Source organism: Acinonyx jubatus, chromosome X (assembly GCF_027475565.1).
Source record: "Acinonyx jubatus isolate Ajub_Pintada_27869175 chromosome X, VMU_Ajub_asm_v1.0, whole genome shotgun sequence".
In the NCBI taxonomy this organism is placed as follows: domain Eukaryota; kingdom Metazoa; phylum Chordata; class Mammalia; order Carnivora; family Felidae; genus Acinonyx; species Acinonyx jubatus.
The window spans coordinates 95,793,697-95,816,634 of record NC_069389.1 but is presented as its reverse complement, the minus strand read 5'-3'; the positions used below and the strand labels follow the sequence as shown (position 1 = coordinate 95,816,634).

Sequence of the window (22,938 nt, the reverse complement as noted above, 5' to 3'; positions counted from 1 at the left end):
AACCCACCTCAAGTTGGTTGAACTGTTAGAATTCTATTTTCATGAATATATATATATATATAAATATATATATATAATTATATCCAGTTCTGTGTAATAAAGCTATTTTTTTCATGTCCCAGCTAACAACCCAAACCATGCCAGTACTATTCAATACTGCTTTGAAACTGTGGATCCAATGGATTCCATTGAATGAAAACTACTGTATGACAAAAAATCCACAATTCCTTGTCTGTGGAATAGTCAACGGATGTAATGGGATAATGTATTATGTATCAAATATAGCACCAGTAGTTGAATTCCTGTGAAATGTTAACTATTCGAACTCAAATTTGACATATGCTTCAAAATGTTCGGGATCACCCATTGATTTTTAAAAAGGACGGTGCTTCCTGGTAAGCAGCAGCTCAGAGTAGAAAGAGCACTGGACCTGGAGTCAGATGCGAGGCAGGTTGATTTCTCTAAACACTCTAATATCCTTTTCCAGACCTAATGTTCTATGACCTTTTGCTACTGAATCTTGAGAGTTTGGTTTTTCGGAGGTATTTTTTAAGTGGTTTTCAAGTTATAGTCTTCAAGTCTTTTGTTTCTTTCTTTTTTAAAAGATTCGCTCTGAAACTCGAATCTGGTAAGGGAAGGGGTTGGGGGAAGACAGTTTCGTTGTTTTGTTTTGTTTTGTATTTTCCACAGATCTGCCATCGAATATCTTTTGTCGCTTGTTAGTAGAGGTCAGCTCCCCTCTACTGAGTTGCAAGTGGGAAGGGGATTCTGAAACACCCTAGTAGCGCCTCCTGCCACAAGCGGAGAGAAAAACAGTATCTGAGAGACTAGATCGCTGTGGTGTGTTTACAGGACTGGCTCAGATTCCTGAGATTAAATAGCTTAGAATTTCTTAAGAGAGTTCACTTAGGCACATGTTGCTTTTGTTCTCAGATTTCCTTCTCCCCCACCCCGCTTGTGATTACGGCTTGTGATCAGTGTCCGACCAATAGGAATCATGAGCTTTAAACGTCCAAAATGGACCACATCTTGCTCTCCAATCTCGCTTCTCTCTTGTGTTCCCAGTCTTGATCAACAACATCACCATCACGCCGGTTCCAGCCACGCTCAAAACCGTGGAGTCATTCTCGACTCTTCCTTCTCCCTCATTCCCCAGGCTTGGCCTCTCCGACCCACCCTTCCTATTGTGGCTGCCAAAGTGCTCTTTCTGAAGTGCGAATATGATCACAGAGCTTCCCTGCTTAAAAGACTTTAATGACTCCTTTTCACTTACTGGATTAAACCCCAGCCCTCTCTCTAGGGCTCTCTCTCTAGTCTAATCCCGGCTCTCAGCCGGTATCTCTCTCTAGTCTAATCCCCTGACACTCCTGGTCATTCCTCTGAGCCCCTTACACTCCAGCCACACGAACTGCCCCCAGTTACCCAAACACACCGTGGTCTTTCGTGATCGTGACTTTGCAGGTGAAATTCCCTCTGCTACCTTCTCAGCTCAAGTTAGTTACTTTTCCTCATGTTCCCCTAGCATTTCCACATACTGGTTTTATAACTCGTCACACGAGTTCCTAGTCACTTCTCTGCTTGTATGTCTTCACTACCAGACTGCCAGTTCCCTGTTTTGGGAGAGCATAAACGGTATAGAGGACATTCAGACTCCGGATGCTTCTAGATGGCATTTCAGCTTACTTTGGACCCTGAGACCCTATGCCATTCGCAAATGCTCGCTTTTTCTCCTTGTCCCAGCCCTCCCCCTGGTGGAGGTGTTAAGACGCAGTGGAATGATCCCATGGCCAAAGCTAAGACAAAGCAGCCTGGCTGATCCACAACCTGGGTAAACATCGGCCTCATGTCGTTTTCTAGCCAAATGGAACGCTAGCAACGGGCCTTGGATTTAGGGTGACCCGGCAGGAGCTCTCTGTCTCGCCATGTATCAGTTGGCAGACCATGATTTCAATCCCCAGGGCTGTAGCCGGGGGTCAACACGCCCATCCCCGATGTTCTCAAAGAACATTATAGTACTGTCAAGCAGACAGCCCAAGAATAATTCGCTGGCGGAAATCTTCCTTGTTTTTTCCTTTCCCTGAAGCCGAGGCAGACCTGCATGCAAGGATGTTGGCCTTTGGATGATGACACCACAGAGCAAGGAATCAAATACCGGTCACATCCACATGGTAGGTATTCTCCCCAGTCGCTATGGACCCCGCCTCCCAAAAAAGTCATAGGAAAGGTCTTCGTTTCTATTCCAGAACGATATCCAGTTAGCACTGCTTTCTGTCCCACTTGAAGATAACCTAGTCTTCAAATCAGTATTTGTTTTAGTTGCCCATTTGAGACAGCCAGTCCCTCAAGCACCCTTGGGTATAGAGTTCTCTAGGCCTGGTAGCCCTAGGTGTATTCTGGGTTGGTCTGATCGGCGATTCCCAGGGAAGGAACTTGCCAGGCAGGTTAAGACAAAAACAAACAAACAAAAAAAAAGGTTAGTTATCAGCCTGGTTGGGAGGAATCTCACCTCTCAAAACAACAGAATCTTACAAAACACGATGAATTTCAAACCATCATAGAAAGTCTCCTTCATGGCCCTTGTGAATGTTATCAGACACTATGTTTACACTACGGTGAGAGGCTTGTAGCAGCAAGAACGGTTTTCGTTTAAGTGGGGGCGGGGGGAGGAAATTAATAGAATCTATTTGTCATCAGGAGAGACTACCTTTAAAAAATCAATGCCACAATGTCATTTTACACATATGTCAAAGGCAAGGAAAGATCATCTGCTGTCTTAAGTGTCCGTCTGGCTGTGTCCTGATTGAAGAAAAAGAATTCAGGAACTACCAGGGGTCCATGAAATAGAACAGGAACAGAACTAGCGGAAGTGGCCCCTGAAGTTCTTAGGTTTCTATGTTCAGAGTAAAGATTACCCTCCCCACAAAACGATCATTGATGACATCATTTATGATGCCCTTGCCCTTCAGTTGGCACTGCACGGGCACCGCCTGGTTCTTCACCACGTCTGTAAAGTGCATGGCCACCAGTGGGGAGGTGTAGTTAACCTGTAGGCGGAAGAACAATGAATCCTCAGTGTGAGGAGGGGACAGGGCGGGGGTGGGTCACAGGATGGAAGGGATCAGATAGTCAGTGGGGGATGGGATAACCCCTCACAAAGGGAACCGAGCAAACCCATGATGCCAAGTCACAGATGGCTAAAGCCAGTGACATGCCCGCTCTGCCCTGGGACAGTGGGGGAAATCACACATTTCTCTTGTAAGTCCCTCTCAGATGTCTGACTGTCCTCTGGGGAAAACGAATTCTGCCTCTGCGTGATATGATTTCCTGGATATCAGACCATGAGTCAAAGCAGAACTAGGATCTTTCAAACCTCTACGCCAGAGATGAAGTCTCACCGTATGACCCACAACCACTGCCCTGGGGCTTCCACTGGGCGGAACAGGCAAGTGTGATTATTTGGGCACAGCTGAGTGCAACGACAGTGATTTGTCTCCTCCCGGCTCTGTCACTAATTAGCTGTGTGTGTCGGGCAAGTCACTGTCCCTCTCTGAACCCTAATTTCTCCATCTGTAAACTGAAGGAGTCAGACCAGACCCTATCTGAGATTCCTTCAGATATGGAAAGCAGCGGTTGTACTGGGAATTGGTAGAGGGGGCTGCTGGTCTTGGCCGGCAGCTACTCACCCCGCTGACTCCTAATTCCTAATTCCTAATTAGGCTGCCTCCTAATTCCCGTAGATACCAAACAGCCCTTCCTTCCTGTGTCTCTGAGCCCTTTCTGACAGCAAAGACTGAAAAGGATACAGGCTTACGTGAGTCAGTTTGCCGTAGTAAGGGTAGTAGCGAAGGTCAAAAGAAGCCGACTCTGGGTAGTAATTGATGGATCGGATGTCATTTTCATCACCTCTCTGTAAGTAAAAGCAGGTATATGATGGATGCCGGGTCTCTCGGTGAGTTGGAGCCTGAGCTCAAGGGGCCTGTGCCCCAGGTGAAATCACTGTGTGACCCACAACCTACTGTCCCAGGAAGACCCACGAAAGCAGAATGGGGCATAGCTTACCCCAGACCTATCCCCCAGAGCGTTTCCAGAAAGAGATTGTGCCTTGGTTTCCAGTTCCAAGATTACTGAATGGAAGGTCTGGACTGGGGAGTCCCAAGGTGCTCCATATGGTTCTGCACTGGCTCCTAGAGGAGCCAGACGGAGGACTCCAAAGGGCTTGCCTTAGCTGCTCCAGCATAAGAGCCTACACACCAGGCCCTCTCCAAAGAACTCATACTGGGCCTGGCACCCGGTCTTGGACCTTGAGGCAGGTGTAAGTTAGACCATGTCTAGATAATCCCACTGCACGACGACTCGTACACCGTGGGCTCGGTTCATGGCATGTCACACCAGGTGCACAGGGACCTGACTCATAGGGACACAGCCTAGAGTCTGGCCCACCTAAACTCATGTCTCTGACCATATTCTCTGCTTAAGCACAGCAGGTGACGTCAGGACGATAAGCAAGAGGGGACCCATAACTGGAAATGATTAAATAAACAACTCTACCATCATCATAGCGTATCAGGTAGGGGACTGAGCTGTCTGGCTATGCATTAGGCTTGTCCTAAATAGCAGAGGGCTGGGGGCTGATAAGGGACAGACACTGCATCACCAGCAGCAAATCACTCACGGGGGGCATGTGATTACTTCTGTCAATATAGTGTAATCGTTCATACGATACGCCTTAATTCATCCTAGTAATTACCTTATCCTGCTTGATTTCCACAAGTGGGTGTGGATTTCGACCAATATTGATTACTATACAGTGTGTAAAGACTTAATATTGCTTGTTGTCTTTTGAAAGGACAGTTCTCAGCAAGAGTCTGTGTAAGCTGAAAAATGAATGGCTTCCACTAGGGAACCGTAAGCAGGATTCCATCCACTAAATACGCTGGTTTAGGACTGAGTTGGTCTTTATGATTTAGTTACACATTACTCTAAAAAGCAATGAAATTCATTTTTTTGTGTGAATACTCTGTGGAATCGGTCCCACTAGTTTGTAGTCACACCTCACGTGTGTGTGTTTACACATACCCATGTACGTGTGCACACAATGAATATCCTTCCTACCTTGTTCACCCGGCAAACCCCTGCCTGACCTTTCAAAACTCATCATCGGGGCGCCTGGGTGGCTTGGTCGGTTAAGCGTCCGACTCTTGATTTGGCTCAGGTCATGATCTCGCGGTTCGTGAGTTCAAGCCCCACATCGAGCTCTGGGCTGCCAGCGCAGAGCCTGCTCGGGGTTCTCTCTCTTCCTTTCTCTCTGCCCCTACCCTGCTTGTGCTTTCTCAAAATAAATAAATAAATAAACTTAAAAAAAAAAACAACCCAAAAACCTCATCTTCAGTGTCACCATCTCCCACGTGGAACGAACCTTTCCCTCTTCAATGTCCCCGCTCCACCTTTCATAGCAGCTGTAATACGCAATTGCCCTGACTTCGGAGACAGAGCCATATTTATCTTGGCACCCCCAGCACCTAGCAAAGTACCTGGTATATAATAAGTGATCGATACACGCTTGCTGAATACATGCCGCCTTTTGCTGCTTTCTGATCTGTCACCGTCCAGCCTGAAGCTTTGAGCTGTATCTCTAGTACTGAGAATGGGATCACCCAGCTTCACACACCAGGTCTTGCAACTGTCCAGGGCTGGGGGGTGCAGTCGATGTTACGAAACCAGAGGGAGCTACTGCTTCCGGTCTGGGAAGCAAACCCAAGATCTAGGGCTTTTTCCTACAAAGGAGCTAATTGGCGCAGATGAGATAGGAGTTAATGGTCTCCCGAAGGACAGTTAATTAGCATATTAATGGAGTTCTGTTTCTACTTCCCTTGTAGTCCTTTGTTATTGCAACACCCAGTGCCACTGGTCATTGCTGCAAAAAGTGAAATTCTGTTTTAAAAGCAGGGACTAATGACTCTAATGAAAGCTGTTTGTTTAGTTCAAAGAAACAAGTAATTAGAGGTAAAAGCAAAAGCGTAAACAGAATCCCAATTAATGACGTGGCACACTGTCGTTCCCTGCTGTGGGCCTTAGCTGAGGCTCTTCTTCGGCTTTCACAGGTATATATCAGCACAGGCACACACGCACCCACATGACCTGAATGCTTTCTGGCAGTGCGGAGGCCTGAAGGTACTAAAGGGAGGTGTAGTTATGAAAAGATTAACCCTTTCCCTAACCCATAGCCAATCATCCATGGGGAAGCCCTTGGAAGGGATGAGCCATCTTTTTGCATAAAATAGACGTGCTAACAGTACCTATTCAAAAAGGCATTTTAGGGGCACCTGGGTGGCTCAGATGGTTAAGCATCTGACTTTGGTTCAGGTCATGATCTCCCGGTTTGTGAGATCGAGCCCCGCATCGGGCTCTGCACTGACAGTGCAGAGCCTGCTTGGGATTCTGTGTCTCCCTCTCTCTCTGCCCCTGTCCTGTGCGCTCTCTCTCCCAAAATGAATAAATAAACTTAAAAAAAAAAAGGCACTTTACCTGAACTTTGCAGGAAACCTTCACAGGATCTCCAAGTTCAGGACGGAAGCCTACAATCTGAAAAGAAAAGCCAGCGTTGTATATATATATATATATATATATATATATATATATATATAATCAAAAAAAGAAAACAGATTTGACAATAAAAAATGAGACTTTTCTTAACCGCCCTTAAGCCATCCCTTCCTTAAGCATAAAGTTCATCTATGTTGCCCTCTCAGGAATGTTACAGAGGGCAAAGAATGCAAAATATCTTCAGAACTGTGCAGCTTGGCTTTCCCCTAGTGGTGTTTGTGACTGATGTTCATACGATGGTAACTGCAGCAAGAGAATCCTGAAGATGTAAAGAACTTTCTGGTTTTAAGAGGGATGTGCCTGGGTAAGGCTCTACCCCACCTAAGGCATGGCAGGAGAGGAGGAAAATGCATTTTTTATGCTATAAGAATTGTCCCCCCACGTCGTGTCAGTCCCCTGTTCCAAACAGCCCAGGACCTCATTACTGATAGAGGGCATCAAAGGGCAGGCTGGGGATGGGGGAGATGAGTGGAAATAGGAAGTGTTCAGAGAGAAAAAGCTATTATTGCTTGACAGGTTGATCTGGTTGTTTGTATTAATGATGCTGTCAGTAAAAATGGCCGAACTTGCAGTGTATGAAGACAGAGCCCAAGAGAAATGGAGTGGCCAGAGCCCTCCTACCCAGCTCATCCAACTTATCATCGCCGGAGTATCAAGGGCTAATATACCCGGTTCATCTTTAGAAGGATGCAGGGCTGTCCAGTAGAGTAGCCAAAAGTAGGGTCCTCCAAGCCCGAGCAGTTCTTCAGGAAGGAGCGCTTAAACTGGCAGGCCTTCTTGTCTTCATCCTCGTCGCCATCTTGGATGAAGTACTGCCCCGGGGGACAATCCACATTCATTTCCTCTTGAAGACTGTCATTGTAACCTAAAGCATGTGTGTGGGTGGCAAAGGGTCATGTTAGACGGGTGCTACAGGGGAAGGCCATGCTTTCAGTAGTCCTCCTCCCTAGTTTCCTTTCCCCAGCTTGCTGGTGAGCCTCTGAAAGGCCAGTCCGTCTGGCCCAGGCTCTGTGACCGGGCCTCCGTTCCCCGGGGACTTTCATCAGTAACATCTTTCCGGGAAGGCTTTGGGGCTAGTCCCCTCAGCCCATCATCTGATTGCTTCTCATTGCCTCGGAACTTTGGAATATCTACCTCTGGGTCATGTGTTGGTCACCTTATAACTTCTCTCTATTCTCCATTATTTCTTTTCAGCTATAGCAAATTGTAAGCATGGGGGGCAGCCTCTTCTACTTCTGGAAGAGGAATAGGTACACGGTGGACAGATCTTGGAAGAGGGACTGAATCATGTCATGGCATGGCTTATATAAAGGAGTGAAACTCTTGGACTAAATCTCTTTAAGTTCAGTCTGGGAAACATCTCCCTTTGAGGTCCATGAGAGCCACCTGATGCAAGAGAATGAGACGTGCGTGTTGTGGGACAGGAGGAAGGGAGAGGAAGAAGAAGAGAGGGAGGAAGAAGAGGAGATAAAACCAGCTTCTCATCCCTTACCGAGGGAAGTTAGCACTGCAAAACAGAAGCTTAGGTTGAAAGACAGAAACCAGGGGCGCCTGGGTGGCTCAGTCGGTTAAGCACCAGACTCTTTCTTTTTAAAAAATTTTTAATGTTCATTTATTTTTGAGAGAGAGACAGAGCACAAACAGGGGAGGGGCAGAGAGAGAGGGGGGCACAGAATCGGAAGCAGGCTCCAGGCTCTGAGCTGTCAGCACAGAGCCCCATGTACGGCTTGAACTCAAGAACTGTGAGATCATGACCTGAGTCAAAGTTGGACACTTAACCGATTGAGCCACCCAGGCATCCCAGCATGGGACTCTTGATCTCGGTTCATGAGTTAGAGCCCCTGTGGTGCTCTACACTGACAGAGGGGCCTCCTTGGGATTCTGTCTCTCTCTCTCTGCCCCTAGCATATGCGTGCGCACTCTCTCTCTCTAATAACTTTCAGAAAAGAAAAAAAGAAAGACAGAAACTAACAACAACCATAGAGCCTCCACTGAGAGGGTAAGATCTTCTCTACTGAGGCACTCAGTAGACCCGAGGCACTCAGAGTTCACGTCCCTTTACATTGGATGGAACGTAACATGTGCGCAAGGCATGCACATCAGGGAGAGAGCTAAAAGGGGCTGTCTGTGAGCTCACTCTTTGGCCCACCAGATGCCATGGAACTGAGCTTTGGAAATTATTGCATCATTTCCAGTTTTGTTTTAAATGATGGAATCTAGTTAGTCCTGCTAGATCCAGCCTCTGTGCACTCATGTTCCCAGTATCTTAGGTTTTTTTTTTTTTTTTTTTTTTAGATTTATTTTTTACTTTTGAGAGGGGGAGAAAGTACGAGCAGAGGAAGGGGCAGAGAGAGAGGGAGAGGGAGAATCCCAAGACGGCTTCCCACTACTAGTGTGGAGCCTGACGTGGGGCTCGAACCCACAAACTGTGAGATCATGAGCTGAGCTGAATTCAGATGCCTAACCAACTGAGCCACCAAGGTGCCCCTCCAATAGCTTCATTTTTCAGAGGAAATTGTGCACCTGTGATCTACCAGTGGTAAAACTCCAAATGTCCTGCTGGGTTTTCATCTAGACAGGTTGTGACTTGGGTTTAATATTGTTCAGGAGCAAGTGGGAATTTAAAATCTATTCCAATTATGGTTAAGCCTTTATTTTGCCTTTGACAAAGCTACATTCAATTCAAGGTTTTGTTTTAATCTTTTTTTTAGAACAAGAACTATGTGCAAATAATAAGTTTCTAAATAGAAGCTCTAATCACATGCTCATTGTTTCTCTTGAGATAGTTCCATTAAAAATAATGTGACATGGGCATGACCCTTATTGCAAAATCCCAGTCCTCCTGGGAATGAAATTGATACTCTGGGATGTCTATTTCAGAGATGTGTCCCTTTTAAGTAGGGCATGTTATCTACACTTAGGAACTAAAAACCCAGTGCTTTCCCTACTGTTCTCCACCTCTGTCATCAGGTCAGAATCGGTATTTCTCCATCTACTAGCTTCTCGGAGGGATTTCCTCAGCAGAGATTCTGGCAACACGCCTGTAATATCTCACAAGTATTTTGAAAGAAAAGAAGATATTGCGCCGGCTAAGATGCCCAAAACATTTTTTTTTTAGCTCAAAAAGGAACTACATGGACTCAGAGAGGACCCAGCCCCCCTCGTTTTACAAGTGAGGGATCTGAAACTCAGACTTACCCAAAATGACACTGAGCATGACTGATAGATACAAAACTGAGTTTCTAACTCCTGGTCATATGGCAGCAGCAAAGAATTATGAAAAGCAGTATTTCTCAATCTTTAAAGTTCATACAGATCACCTGTGGATCTTGTTTAAGTGCAGATCCTGACCCAACCGGTCTGGGGCAGGGCCCGAGAGCCTGGCTTTGTAGCAACCCCCCAGGCGATGCCGATGCTGAGGGTCTTGGATCGCACTTTGAGTAGCAAGGGGGTCAAAACCACGGATGTGGGTTTAAACACTGGTTCAGCTGCCAGGAGACTTTTTATCACGTTACTTCCTCTTTCTTTCTTTTTTTTAAATTTGTTTAATGTTTATTTATTTTTGAGAGAGAGAGCAAGAGAGAGAGAGCGGGGGAGGGGCAGAGAGCGAGAGGGAGACACAGAATCCAAAGAAGGCTCCAGACTGAGCTGTCAGCACAGAGCCCGATGCAAGGCTCGAACTCACAGACCGGACCTCGAGATCATGATCTGAGCTGAAGTCGGACGCTTAACCAACTGAGCTACTCGGGCACCCTGTTACTTCCCCTTTCTGAGCCTCAGTTGCCCCATTCATAAACTGGAGACAGTAGATTCTGCTATGCAGAATTAAGGTTAAATGACAAAATGTATGCATTTACATAACACTTCCCACCACGTAAGAGATTGTTTTTCTCCTAATTCAGTGCACATTCTACCACTCCCTATCTGTACCCCCTTTGGCCAGGAAGGGACAACCAGACCGATCCAACTGGCTTTTTGCCACAAATAATTGGTGCAGCAAGGTAAACCCACTGGGGCTCCTTTTTGATAGCCTGTGTGCTCTGTGTTGAACCCTCAACAAATTGCTACCTCAGTTTTCACTCTTTGGAAGGGCTTCTCAAGAAGCCACTCATTTGTCCCTGAAAGGGTATCTGATGACGCTATAGAGATAGGCATCTTGAAAACACTTGCAATCAAAATGCTGGAGTGACTGTCACCCAGAGAGATTCTTCCTCTAACTCCCTGTTGGGATGCTATTAAATGAAGACCCTTGCTCTCTTCCTTGAAGATGGCGCATCTCCAAGCAATGAATTCCCTTCCCTTGAGAAAGTATAGGGGGGCAGGAATCTTCCTGTTCTGGAAAACACCCTTCTTTCCTCAACACTACCCCCACCTCGAATTATCTTTCATAATTACTGAGCCCAGGACTCATCTGGATGAGCCCAGGACATAAGTAGGTGCCCTAGAATGTTCAAGAAAAGAAAACAAGTTCTCTGCCCCAGTGAACTTAGCAGAGTGCTGGAGAGTTGGCTTATATGCTTTCAAGGCAACATACAATCCCAAACTAGAGCGGTTTTGATTGTATGTACAGTTGCCGAGGGAGGTGCAAGGTAAAGAAAGACCGGGATGGGCTGGGGTTAATAAGAGTGGGGTTTCTGGTGCATTGTGAATTTTGAATCCCCATCCCCATCATCCTTCCAAAGAGATTTCCCCCCTTCAGAGGAACTTACCCTGGAGAAAGCCATTTAGGCTAATGACATAATGCTGCCAAGTGTCAGGTTCAGAAACGTTGAAGTTGAAGTTAAGGCTATGGGCGAAGGGTCTGATCATCACTCCTGGCAATGAAAACACGTCTTAGATATATTAACCCATTCTTGGGATAATTTTTTTTTTTTGTATTGATGCCCATGAAACCTTCACCCCCCCAGGCAATCAAAATAAAAAGGACCGTAATTTGCCAAATACCATTTTACTTTTACTCTTAATAATTGAATCCCTAAGTCATTACCGGGAAGAGCCAAAGTTAATTGAGGCTGAACATGCTGCGGAGGCAGGTTTCCGTCCAGCAAGTTCTGACAGCACAGGGCGTTTGGCACTCACCAGGAGGCTTCACCCTCTCGGTGAAGGTCGGCATGTAAGGACTGATGGTCAGAAATAGCGTGTACATGCAGAGGGTAATCACAGCAGCCAGGGAGGCATAGAAGAAGAAGTAAATGACTAAGATCAGGCCTGCAGAACAATCAGAGAGGAGAGTGATCAGTGCTTGCCAACAGACCCCGCCTCCTCACTCGAACTCCTGAGCCAGAACCAACCCAAACACGTTGGCATTTTATTTTTGTTTTTTGGTTGTTTTTTGTCTCTTCAAATCCCCCAGATTCAGTATGTCCTTGGCTTATTCAGATGTCACCAATTTGGAGTTCGTGAGAATTGTGTCGGAGACCTGATCGCAGTGTACCTTTACGGCATCTCCGATGGAAGGGCTTGCTGAGCAGATGATGACCGATGGCAAGATCACAGGGGAGCGGAGTTGAATGTACCGCGGAGGGCAAATTGCTTGGGAGCCCTCTGGGCAACGGTTGATGTCCTAAGTACAAATCATTCTTCGCTATTCATTAAAGCAGATGCCCTGAAGAGTCCTAGCAGCTTGGTTCCAGTGATTATATGTATTTGCAAGTGATGAAAACTGCATTTCTTTTCACGTAGCCTATAATTCAAACTTTTGATTAATTTCCACTGGACTTGTCTCTAATCAAGGCAAAGTGAGGCTTCACCCTACTTATTTCAAATCTTACTCATCTTTAGCAAATATTTAAGTGGCTCGACTTTTCAAAAGGAACAAGGACGGGGAGGGAAGGAGGAAGAAGCCCTACTTACTGACTCTTGCTACCTGGATGCTCTATACCTGTGCGCCTGGCCAAGTGACAGAACCTCTCCTTACCGCCGACTCCTCACAGGTAAAATGGGAATAAGTTTAGCCCTTAACCTCATATACTGATCTACATGCCTAACAATCCCGGCAATTCTGCTTTTCCTTACATCCTATCCTGACCTGACCATTTCCTAGCTGTTTCATCTTGGACATGTCGTTCACCCTCCCGGGTCTCAATTTCCTCATCTGTAAAACGAGGACAGTAATAGTACCTACTTCTTAGCCTTGAAAGATGCATGTAAATAGCAGAGCGCAGAGCCTGGCAGATACCCAGTGCTCTTTATTTTTTTTAATGTTTATTTATTTTTGAGAGAGAGACGGACCGTGAGCGGTGGGGGGAGGGGCAGAGAGAGAGGGGGACACAGAATCCGAAGCAGGCTCCCGGCTCTGCGCTGTCAACACAGAGCCCGATGTGGGGGCTCGAACCCACGAATGTGAGATCATGACCTGAGCCGAAGTTGGACGCTTAAGTGACTGAGCCACCCAGGCGCCCCTACCCAGTGCTCTTTAAATGGCAGCCCTCACCAATGTTATTATTAATATTATTTTTGCTGTCGGACCAGAAGCACGGTTGTGTGAGCCCCTCCTCTGTGGGTGGCATCGGGATTAGGTTTGCCCCCGTTCGAGGCAGCCCCGAGCGAGGTGAACGAGCATGAGATTGCAGCTGAGAAACTCTTTTCAAGTCTCCTTGAGGCTCTCTCTCGGGCAACGGTATCTGGCTCCGCTCACAGCAGTGACACGATGTCGGAACTACAGATTTGAACTGAATCGTGAACCAGAAACTGGAACAAACCACGTAACTTTGCTGTACCCAAAACTGAATCCGAATAATAATTTTTAAATTGAACCATGAACCAGATAAAATTAGCCAAAAAAAAGGGGGGGGAGGGGGAGTGGAGAGGAAACGAGAAGAAAGATCCTTAGTAACCCAACTGAAAATGGAAGCTTGATGTTTTATAAGATGAACTGAAGCAGAACGGGAACATGAGCGCATCGATTCAGCTGGAGTCCCTGGAGAGGACACGGTAGCACCTGTGTGATCCTGGGCTACTGCCCCTTGGCTGCCCTAATGGGATGTGCCCTGTGTCTTCGCCTCCGTTCCTCAACCCCCATCCCCATCCTGGGGATGGGCCGATGGCTGGAGCCATCCTGGGGGACTAGAAGGCTCAGTTTCATGAATGAAAGGAAAGCAATAGAATACAGGTACGTTCCCTTGGAGGTATAGCTTCCATTTTGTCTAGGATGTGTGGCTAGGAAGCTGTAGGTAGGAGAATGGCACTAGCAGTGAGTCCCCTGAGCCTCGCCCGGGATGGTGCCCTGAAGTCTGCCATAGGTTAAGCTAACACAGCTTCCCACCCACCCCCGTCCCCACCAAGGAAAACCAAGCACCATACCCATCAGAGCCTATTGGTCGCTCCAACTTTTTCTGCTCTGGACATCCAAGTTTTACTTGGACCACTCCTCTAGGTAATCCAGGGTTCTCTCCTGAATGCTTTCCCCAAGCCTGTATAGACCTGGATATCTTGGATATAGTAGGCACCCGTGATCCAGATTCTTTACTCCCCCCACCAAAACATCCCATCAGGTCCTGAGACCCTACCCATCAGGGCTTTGCTCATCACTACCGTTCACGAAGACAGTGTGGTGTTCCGGCAAGAGAATTACACCCCCGTGTTCATCTGACCTGGGTTTGAATCCCAGTGCTGCCACTTATTGACTGCGGGGCTTTAGATAAGTTACTTACCCTCTCTAAGCCTCAGTTTCTGCATCTGTAAAATGGGGATAATAATATTACTACCTCATATGGTTCTTGTCAGTATCCAATAAAATAACATATAGTTCCTAAAAATAGAGGCTACCCAGCTACCAAAGAAAAAACCCAGAATGTAATCATAGGCTGGGTGAATATGTTGGTCATGTTGATGTCCAGGCTGGGATAGGGTTAGTAAATGCCCAAGTGGACACCTAGTTTTCAAGCAAGAGGACAGCAAAGCATACGCTTGGTGGTCTATGCATTAACATCGCCATTTGCCCATGGCCCAGGCATAGCCCAACAGCAGAAGCCTGAGTTCCCGGGCTCTCCTCAGACCTCCTGTCCAGAGGCCTGGATATGGCCTGCCATGCAGAGTCCCCAGCACCATTATCTTCCCTGAGCACTCGAACCTTTCTCCCTCATCGCTCTTTCTTGGCCTACGGGTTATTCTCCACAGGAGCAGTTTGGATCAGCTTCTCTGGTGAGGTTCCAATGGCTGGCTGTTTAGGGGTTAAAGCATGGCTCTCTCTCCCAGAATCACACTTGCATTTCACAGCCCGTGTCTCTAGTCTTCTTTAGGCAAGGGAGAAACAGCTGTGCCCCTTTGGAGCGAGCGTCCAGCATTTGCCTACAGCTTCCAGAATGTCGGAATGTTCCTTGAATGGCACATTTGTTCCAGCTGAGAGTTTGAAGGATGGGCAGGGGTGGGGCTGGGAACTGAGGAGGGGTGAAGGGAGGTGGGTGTTGCTCACGGCGCCACACCTGCTATTCCTAATTCCAGGAAGGAGGGCTTGCCGGTTCACCTTGACTGAGCTGAATTAGAGATGTAAACTAGGAGGGGAGAGAATTCTCAGCCAGAGGGGCCTTTAGAAGGCATGACCATCAACTTTAGCAACCTAGACCCTGGGCGCTGGGGGACTCTTATTTCATCCACAGAGTCATCTATTTTGCCCTTCTCCTGTGGGTTAACTGAGTTCCAAACCAGCGGCCGCTCTTTTTCTGGGCCATGCAGAGACTGTGGCAAGTGTGAATTTTATCCCAGGCTAAACCTCCTGAGGAGAAGGCTCTTGCATTCGTAGAGCAAGAGGTGAGCAAGGCCCTGGGAAAGGAGTCTGGGGAAGCTGTGAGGTACAAGCGGTGGCGGCGTGTGGCACAAAGACGAAAAGCTAAGAAATGCAATTCCGCCGTTGATGAAGCGTGACGGGGGCTCAGCCTTAATCGCTGGAAATGCTCCCTTTAAACCCGATTTCTCTGTGCACACGCCGTGGGAGCACGAGGCACCCACAGGCTGGCGCCCAGGGCAGGCCCCCCGGCTTTCCTTCTCTGACGTCACTGAGCGAAATGATGAGATCCTGTAAACCCTTGCTCAGGTTGGCAGGGCCTTGGGGCTTGTATCCTAGAAACGGTCCCCTGCGCCGTACGGTTGTACAACGTGGGGCTCAGGGGCGGCAGGCCCGTGCAGTCGAAAATCTGTGCCTGGCTTTTGACTGTCCTCAAACCCTTTAGTGCTAAGAGCCTCATGTTGACCAGACGCCTTTCCAATACTGTCAGTAGTCCGTTAACACCTATTTTGTATGTTACCTGTGTTATACATACCGTCTTCTTCCAATAAAGTAAGCTAGAGGAAAGAAACTCTTAACGTTTACAGCGCTAGCCTGTACTTCTCGGAAAACACAGAAACAAAACCAAAAGCAACCCTGTGTGGACCCGTGCAGGTCAGACCTGTGCTGTTCAACAGTCAACTGCACTTTCAACTTTCCATTTTTAACATCTCATCGGAGCCTCAGGCCGACCGGCTGAGAGAGACAAGGTAGGGATCATTTCCTTCATTTGGCAGGTGAGGAAACAGAGGCTCAGAGAGGGTAAATGATGAGCCCAAGGCCACACAGATAGAGAGTGACAGGGCTGGGACTTCCTTAAAAAAAAAAAAAAATCTGTGCCTTTCCAACTCATCCTTACTGTCTCTGCATCGCGAATGAAGTTGAGCCCAGCGGATTTCAGCTCCACAAGCCAGTGTGTTTACCTGCTCGGTCGGAGTTTCTTCCCATGGCATCTGCCCACATCCAGGCATGTCCCTAGGCACCGAGCCCTTTACATGAAATCTAAGAGAAGTTTGCAGACAAGCCCATCCAACGTATGGTAAAGGAGTCCTGGACACCAAGCCAAAAGCAAAGGACACCCGACTGGGGCATGGGGACAACTGGGACTTACTCCAACTCTGACCTGTTCGGGCCAGAGACATCCTTTTCTCCGGATCCCACAGGTATTCGCTTACGGTCTGCAATTTCTGCCACCAGGCATTGCCTGTTGGCAGACCCTGACCCTCTTCCTCCTCCTTTTCCTCTTCTATCTCCTCCTCTTCCTCCTCCTGTCCTTCTTCCTCCTCCTCCTCCTCCAAATCGGGTACCACCATCACCCGAGCCTCTTCTTCCGCTTCTTCCTCTTCATCTGCCAAGTAGTTCTGGTTTACTTCATCCTGATCATCCTGGAATGGTGACAAAACATAATCCCCTTTTCGACAAAAAAACTTCCAGCGGCACATCCCGCCAGCCAAAAAGAAATGGAAAACAGGGCGCCCGGGTGGCTCAGTCAGTTAAGTGTCTGACTCTGGATATCCGCTCAGGTCATGATCTCACGGTTTGTGGGTTTGAGCCCTGCCCTGGGTTCTGCCCTGGCAGTGCGGAGCCTGCTTGGGATTCTCTCTCTCCTCTTTCTCTCTCTGCCCCTCCTCTGCTCACCCTCTCTCTTAAAATAAATAAGCTTAAAAAATGTTTCAAAATGTTTCAAAAATTGAAAAAAAATAAATGGAAAGTGACTCAAGATTTGGAGATGCTTCGAATTTCCACTTCCCCATTCACGTACCCGTTGTTACAAGAGGCACGTTTTCTTTCTCTGTTCGTTGGGAGGAAATATTCCTTCTCTGACCCACTTTTGACCCAATATTCTTTCCGCAGAGGTGTAAGTTTTATTCTTGCCTTCACGCCTTTTGGCTCTTCCCCTAGGACTGCTTATGTCACTACTCTGTCCTGGGGCCCCGGCCTCCCGCTTCCCTTTGTCTGGCTTTTCAGGGTAGAGCTGAGTTCGACACTGGAGGGTGGAGTTATTTTATTTACTTTTTTTTTTTAAGATTTTTATTTTTAATTATCTCTGCATCCAACATGGGGCTCGAACTCACGACCCCTAGCTCAAGAGTCACGTGCTCCCCCTGAGTCAGCCAGGCGCCCCGAGGATGGAGTCAATTTAGACACTTGAGTCCGTGATGGCAAATTCTGAGTCTAAGCCAGCCCCACCCTCCGTCCTGCACCCTTGCGGGTGCTCAACCTTACCAGCCCAAGCTGTGCGAAAAGTAGCCTGGGACAGACAGCAGGAGGAGAGGCCAGCTGCTGTGCCCGTCCTCAAAACTTAGACTCCCTTCCCAGCAGAAGAACATAGGGGTTTATTGGTCGCTTCTCTGTCCCCTGAGCTGGAACCTCTTCCTGCCTTAAGCTGGTTGAACAGACCACCTGAGGGCCGGAACTTCAACAGATAGTTCCTTAGTCCCCACCCCCACACCCACCCCCGCACCCCATAACCCTCGGCAAAAATCTAGGCACGTAGTGAGCGCTCAGCACATATTTGTTGATTGACTGCAGCCATGGAGATCTGAAACCGTAATCTTCTCTGAGTGGTTCTAAGAAAATTAAACCAAAAAAGAGAAGCCCAGACATCACCAACGGTATTTCAAATGCCTCCCAGCCATAGGCGGGAGAGGTGGATGTTTCTTTGCTCTTTGTGGCTCTGCGAAGGCTCACTGCGGCCGCAGAAAATGAGGCCACCCTCCCTTCTCTCTTGCTGTCCAAATCTGAAGAGTGGCCGGGCCTGTGCACCTGTTGGGGTTGGATGTGTCAAATGATAGAGGCCAGGGGCTCCGTGCCTCCCCCTCCCTGCCTGATTCCTCAAAGGCCATTTAGAGGACACTCAGCTAAAAATGCTGCCATTAGTTGTGGGGGGGGGGGGGCGGGGGCGATACTTGGAAAATCGGGTTGTTCAGAATCAGTAAAAGTGACACAGAATGACAAGGCTCTGCTCTCGGTACTCAGTCTGCCCGGCGCTGTCTAGCTCCTGATTATAAGCACTCTTGAATTGCTCTCTAATTTGTATAAATGGACAGCTTCATGTCACACACTGTATCAGAATTGACAGGGACCTTGAAGATCCCCTTGTCCATCGGAGGCCCAGAGAGGGGACTGGATGTAGGTAAAGCCACACAGCAAGTGTGTGATAGAGTTGACAATCTCAGAACCTAGGTCTTGCTACCCTGGACGATGACGTTTCTCCTCTGTCGCACCGAAGACAAGTGCCTAGAGGTGGTTAACAGATTTCTGGAGCACAATGTGTTAGGTTCTGTGTTCCCAAGAGATTGCAGGTGCTTATAATAGAGGATTTCTGACTCTAACGTGGACTCTGTGTTAAATGGATGAATTAAATGTTCGTAAATCTCTTTCACTTGTGCGTGAACACAGGTACACGTCTAGCTTCTCAAACTACATTCTGAGCACCCAGGGGACAGAGTCAGTATTTCTTTTTTTTTTTTTAATTTTTTCAATGTTTACTTATTTTTGAGGGGGGGGGTAGGGGCAGAGGGAGAGGCAGACACAGAATCCGAAGCAGGCTCCAGGCTCTGAGCACTCAGCACAGAGCCCGACGCGGGGCTCGAACTCACGGACCCCGAGATCATGACCTGAGCCGAAGTCAGACGCTTAACCGTCTGAGCCACCCAGGGGCCCCCGGAGTCGGTATTTTGTAACTCCTGGACGGCCCTCTACAGTGCGGAGCCCACAGCTAGGTAACCAGCAGGTACTGAACAAGTGCCGGGGATAACCGCCTGACTTCAAACTTCTGAGGCTGGACCCCGGGGGAATTTGCTCCCACAGAGCCTGTCGCCCTAACGTCAGCAGGACTGGGCGCTGTGGTGGGTGGTCATCACGCCCCCGAAGAATCTCCTGCGTCTGGGAACCTCAGGGAATTTGAAGTGTAACAGTGCATCGCGGAGGGATTTGTATCGCCTTTATATTTGCACAACTTCCTTTTTCTCTCCACGTCGCCTGTGTGCCCGCCCTCCACCTCCGCTCCGCAGAGGCGGCAGCTGGCCTTGGCCTCAGCCTGATCTTATTTGTAGATATGAGCTTTCGTGATAATCCCATTAAAGATGGCTTGTCATTAAAGCTTTTCCCTCCCGGGAAGAATTAACCTTCTCGGAGCTAATTTTCCCCACGGCTCTCACAGTGCCCGGGCTTCGGGAACCTCGACTATCTTTTTTTTTTCCTCCCCTCTGCTTCCAGGTGTAGGAGAACCTCATCTGGTGCAAGAGAGACCCTCTTGTGCAACTGTTTAACCGGATCCTGCGGGGAATCCTTCGGTGATGAGAGGGTCTGTTTTTGCCGGTCTCCTAAAGTGGCGCTGCCCTCATGTGATGGTGTGTGCGAATGTGTTGGAAGGTAGCAGTGGGTGTGTGCTGTGGCCATCCTGTTGCCCTAAAAGGGAAGATCTGAAGGGCAGAGGGTGGCTCCATTTTGAGCACTCTAAATATATAAACATATAAACACATAAACAAACAGTATGACCCAAAGGATAAATTTGTGCCCTGCATTGAGTAACACCCCGTAAACGTTTGAATGGCTGGTTAATTTTAAAAGGGAAATTAGCATCCGGTTATTCACGGCGTCAAAGAGTTTCTTTTCAAATTTGATCGAGTACTCCCTATAAAGAGCGAGATTCCCCCGACGCATTTGAAGGTTGGGACGAGCACCGGGCGTCGTATGGAAACCGATTTGACACTACATTTCGTGTTAAAAAAAAATAAAATTCGAATCCTACTAAAAAAAAAAAAGATAGAAAAAATGAAGTCTTTCTTACAAACAGCGAGATCTTCTGGTGCACTTGACAAAGAATTGAAATTATACACATTTTAGTAACGTTACATAGAAAAGAAGCCAGAGAAGGAATAGTTATATAGGAATATATATACGAATATATAGGAATATAGATTCCTTCCTTGTGCCCTGCGGATCGTGACCACTCTGAAAGCTGGGAGGGACTTTGGAAATGTGAAAAGAAAGCTTCTACACCGTATGGCTGAAAAGCTGAGGGAAGCCCTCTGTAGGGTGATACGGGGTTAGAAGGATTCGTGTTTTCCTCTGCTGGCTGTTGACAGTCTTTACTTAAATCCCTGGTTATACAAGTGGCCATTTCCAAAGAAAAATGGATTAAGCTTTGTTTCCTCCTGGGGCTCGGATCACAGCCCTCTCTAGGGGAGATTTCAGACTACCCTCCCCCCACCCCCAAAAAAGTACTGCATGGGGCATATATAACGATTTAGAGCAAAGTAAATTCAAAGAAACTCTGGGTTCAAAGAACTCTGTAATGCACCCTGGAGATAAATGGCAACTAGAGGGAGGTGTGTGTGCACATGTGTGTGTGTGCCCGTGCATGGGCGTGTGTGTGTGTGTGTGTGTGTGTGTGTGTTGGGCAGGGTGGGGTGGCACGCAGGGTGGCGGCGGGTGGCGGAGGATCAGGGGGCTAGGGAGTTGCACACTGCACGTATAACAGAGAGAGCACAAGATTAGAAGTGGGGAAACTTGCATTCTCACTGTGGCTCTCCTGCTAACTTGTGAGTCACTCGTGCGCTCTGAGCCCCGGCAGCCTCCTTTCTACACCGAGGGCTTCTGGAGAGATGATGTCTGAGATTACTCCCAGCTTCTAACAACGATTCTGTGATTTTAGCGCTAGTTTGGAATTTCTGCTCTAGGAAAAGAGCAGCCGGGTTCCTGAGAAGCTTCCACCCAAAGGGACCAAGACAGCTGGGTCTGTGGTTTCCTCTTTCCCCTTCCCTCTCCCCTGGCTGAATTTCCTGCTATGGGAATGAAACCTCTACTCTCAGATTCCAAAAGGTCTGTTTAAATTCTAGACTCCCCCCTTCCCCCAATGTTAGAAGGCCGCTTCTTCTCTGGCATCTTTCCCCTCCCTTATCTTTGTTCCCCAGGAAGAGGGGCTTCCTCCTTCAATGCAGCAATGTAGGGTTCAGTGGGGTGCCAGGAGTCGCTGCTCGATCTTGAAACTACAGGCTTCCATAAACCTCACTGTTCCTGCCCATGCCAAGGAGAAGCAGCCATAAGCCAAGATCTATGCACACCACAACCCCACTAACAAGGGACAGCAAAATAGTCTGCTCCCTGGGACTCACAAGTCTGTAGCGATAACCATAAGGAGAGGCCGGAGCCCTTCTGGACCGGAGCTGCCTTCTCATGGCTGGTCAGTGGGCAAAGGCGCGGCAGAGGCAGGCAAGGGGGTGAGAGTTCCCGAGCTTCTGCTGGTACAGGAGACACTGGTTGCTGGGGACACTTGTCGCCTAGTAAAAGTGCACCCTCCTGGCACGAGCCCTTCCCCAAAATAATCTAACATGCCCCTTTCTCATTGGTTGGCCCATTCCCTGAATCAAAGGAAAGCCCTTCTGGAAAAGCAAGCTCATCATCACAGGGAGGGGGGGATATTCTGGGTCACGAGGATGAGTGACTCCCCATCCCCCCTCACCTCATGCTCTACCCGCCCTCTGCTCTCCTCCAGCGCCCAAGATACTACGGGCCCAATGGAAAGCTTAAGTCTTGCTCTTCTCAATTGAGAGCTGAGTATCAGCGTGTGCAGGGGGTGGGCGTGGGTGGGAGTTGGGAGTGAGGGGACATGGCCAAGAATAACTTTCTTTTTTCATAAGGCTGATCTCATGCAAAAGGATCCAGGGTGTCAGGAAAGATTCTCTTTGCTCTGCCCATCCCCCCCAACACACACCGAGCCACGTACAATATTCCTTATTTGTGTCGACCCATGAGCCCCTTGAAATGTGGGTTATGTGTTCTGATTTTAGGGGCCAGGCTCCTGCTTTGCCCCTCCATCCCCAAAGAGGGTCTTGGACATAAAGAAGCTTTTCTGTAGCCCACACGTCAGAATAGCCTGAACAGTCACTGCCCCTCACGCACACACCCCTTGGAATCCTGGCCACATTTCTGTAGTGGTTGAGATCTATATTTATCCCTTAGCATCAGGGCAGGGAACAAGCCAGAACTTTGCAGTGTCAGTTTCCCAGACATATATAACTCCTGAAGCCAATGTGAGATCCAACAAAAGGAAAATTAGTAGAAAGAGCCAAAAACATTGTATAGCAGTTTTGGTCTGTTCGGTCCACCCCACTGGAGCCTGGGTGGCTAAAAAGCCTGCGAGGAGTTTGTGATCCTTCATAAATCACACCCCCATTACACCCAGGTGGCTGAGAATGTTGGAGATAATGAGATTCTGGGCATATGCATAACCAAGAAAACTAGCACAATAGCTTAGAGAGATTGACTTATTCGTAATTTCAAGCCCAGGCTATTCTAATGAAGACAGCTTTAATAGTGGTTAATTAAAATTTTTTAATATTTATTTATTTTTGAGAGAAAGGGAGAGAGAGAGAGACAGCATGAGCAGGGGAGGGGCAGAGAGAGAGGGAGGCACAGAATCCGAAGCAGGCTCCAGGCTCTGAGCTGTCAGCAGAGAGCCCAATGTGGGGCTTTAACTCCAAACTGTGAGACCAGGAGCTGAGCTGAAGTTGGATACTTAACTGACCAAGCCGCCCAGGTGCCCCAATAGTGGTTAATTTAAAATA

At 47.9% G+C, this 22,938-nt stretch overlaps 1 protein-coding gene across 2 annotated transcripts; it reads right to left on the bottom strand.

Moving 5' to 3' along the window:
* Positions 1 to 1,856: 1,856 nt before the first annotated feature.
* On the bottom strand, positions 1,857 to 21,672 carry ATP1B4 (ATPase Na+/K+ transporting family member beta 4). 2 transcript variants are annotated; one of them, XM_027054253.2, is made up of 8 exons: positions 21,487 to 21,672; positions 16,476 to 16,749; positions 11,683 to 11,811; positions 11,313 to 11,417; positions 7,272 to 7,468; positions 6,526 to 6,582; positions 3,812 to 3,907; positions 1,857 to 3,044 (listed from the first exon to the last, which is right to left on the bottom strand). In XM_027054253.2, the coding sequence occupies exons 1-8, from the start codon at positions 21,547 to 21,549 to the stop codon at positions 2,883 to 2,885; spliced, it is 1,083 nt and encodes a 360-aa protein (XP_026910054.1). In that variant the 5' UTR covers positions 21,550 to 21,672; the 3' UTR covers positions 1,857 to 2,882. The 2 variants fall into 2 exon arrangements, with proteins under 2 accessions (XP_026910054.1, XP_026910055.1); XM_027054254.2 differs by having other exon boundaries at positions 16,488 to 16,749.
* Between the last annotated feature and the right edge of the window lie 1,266 nt (positions 21,673 to 22,938).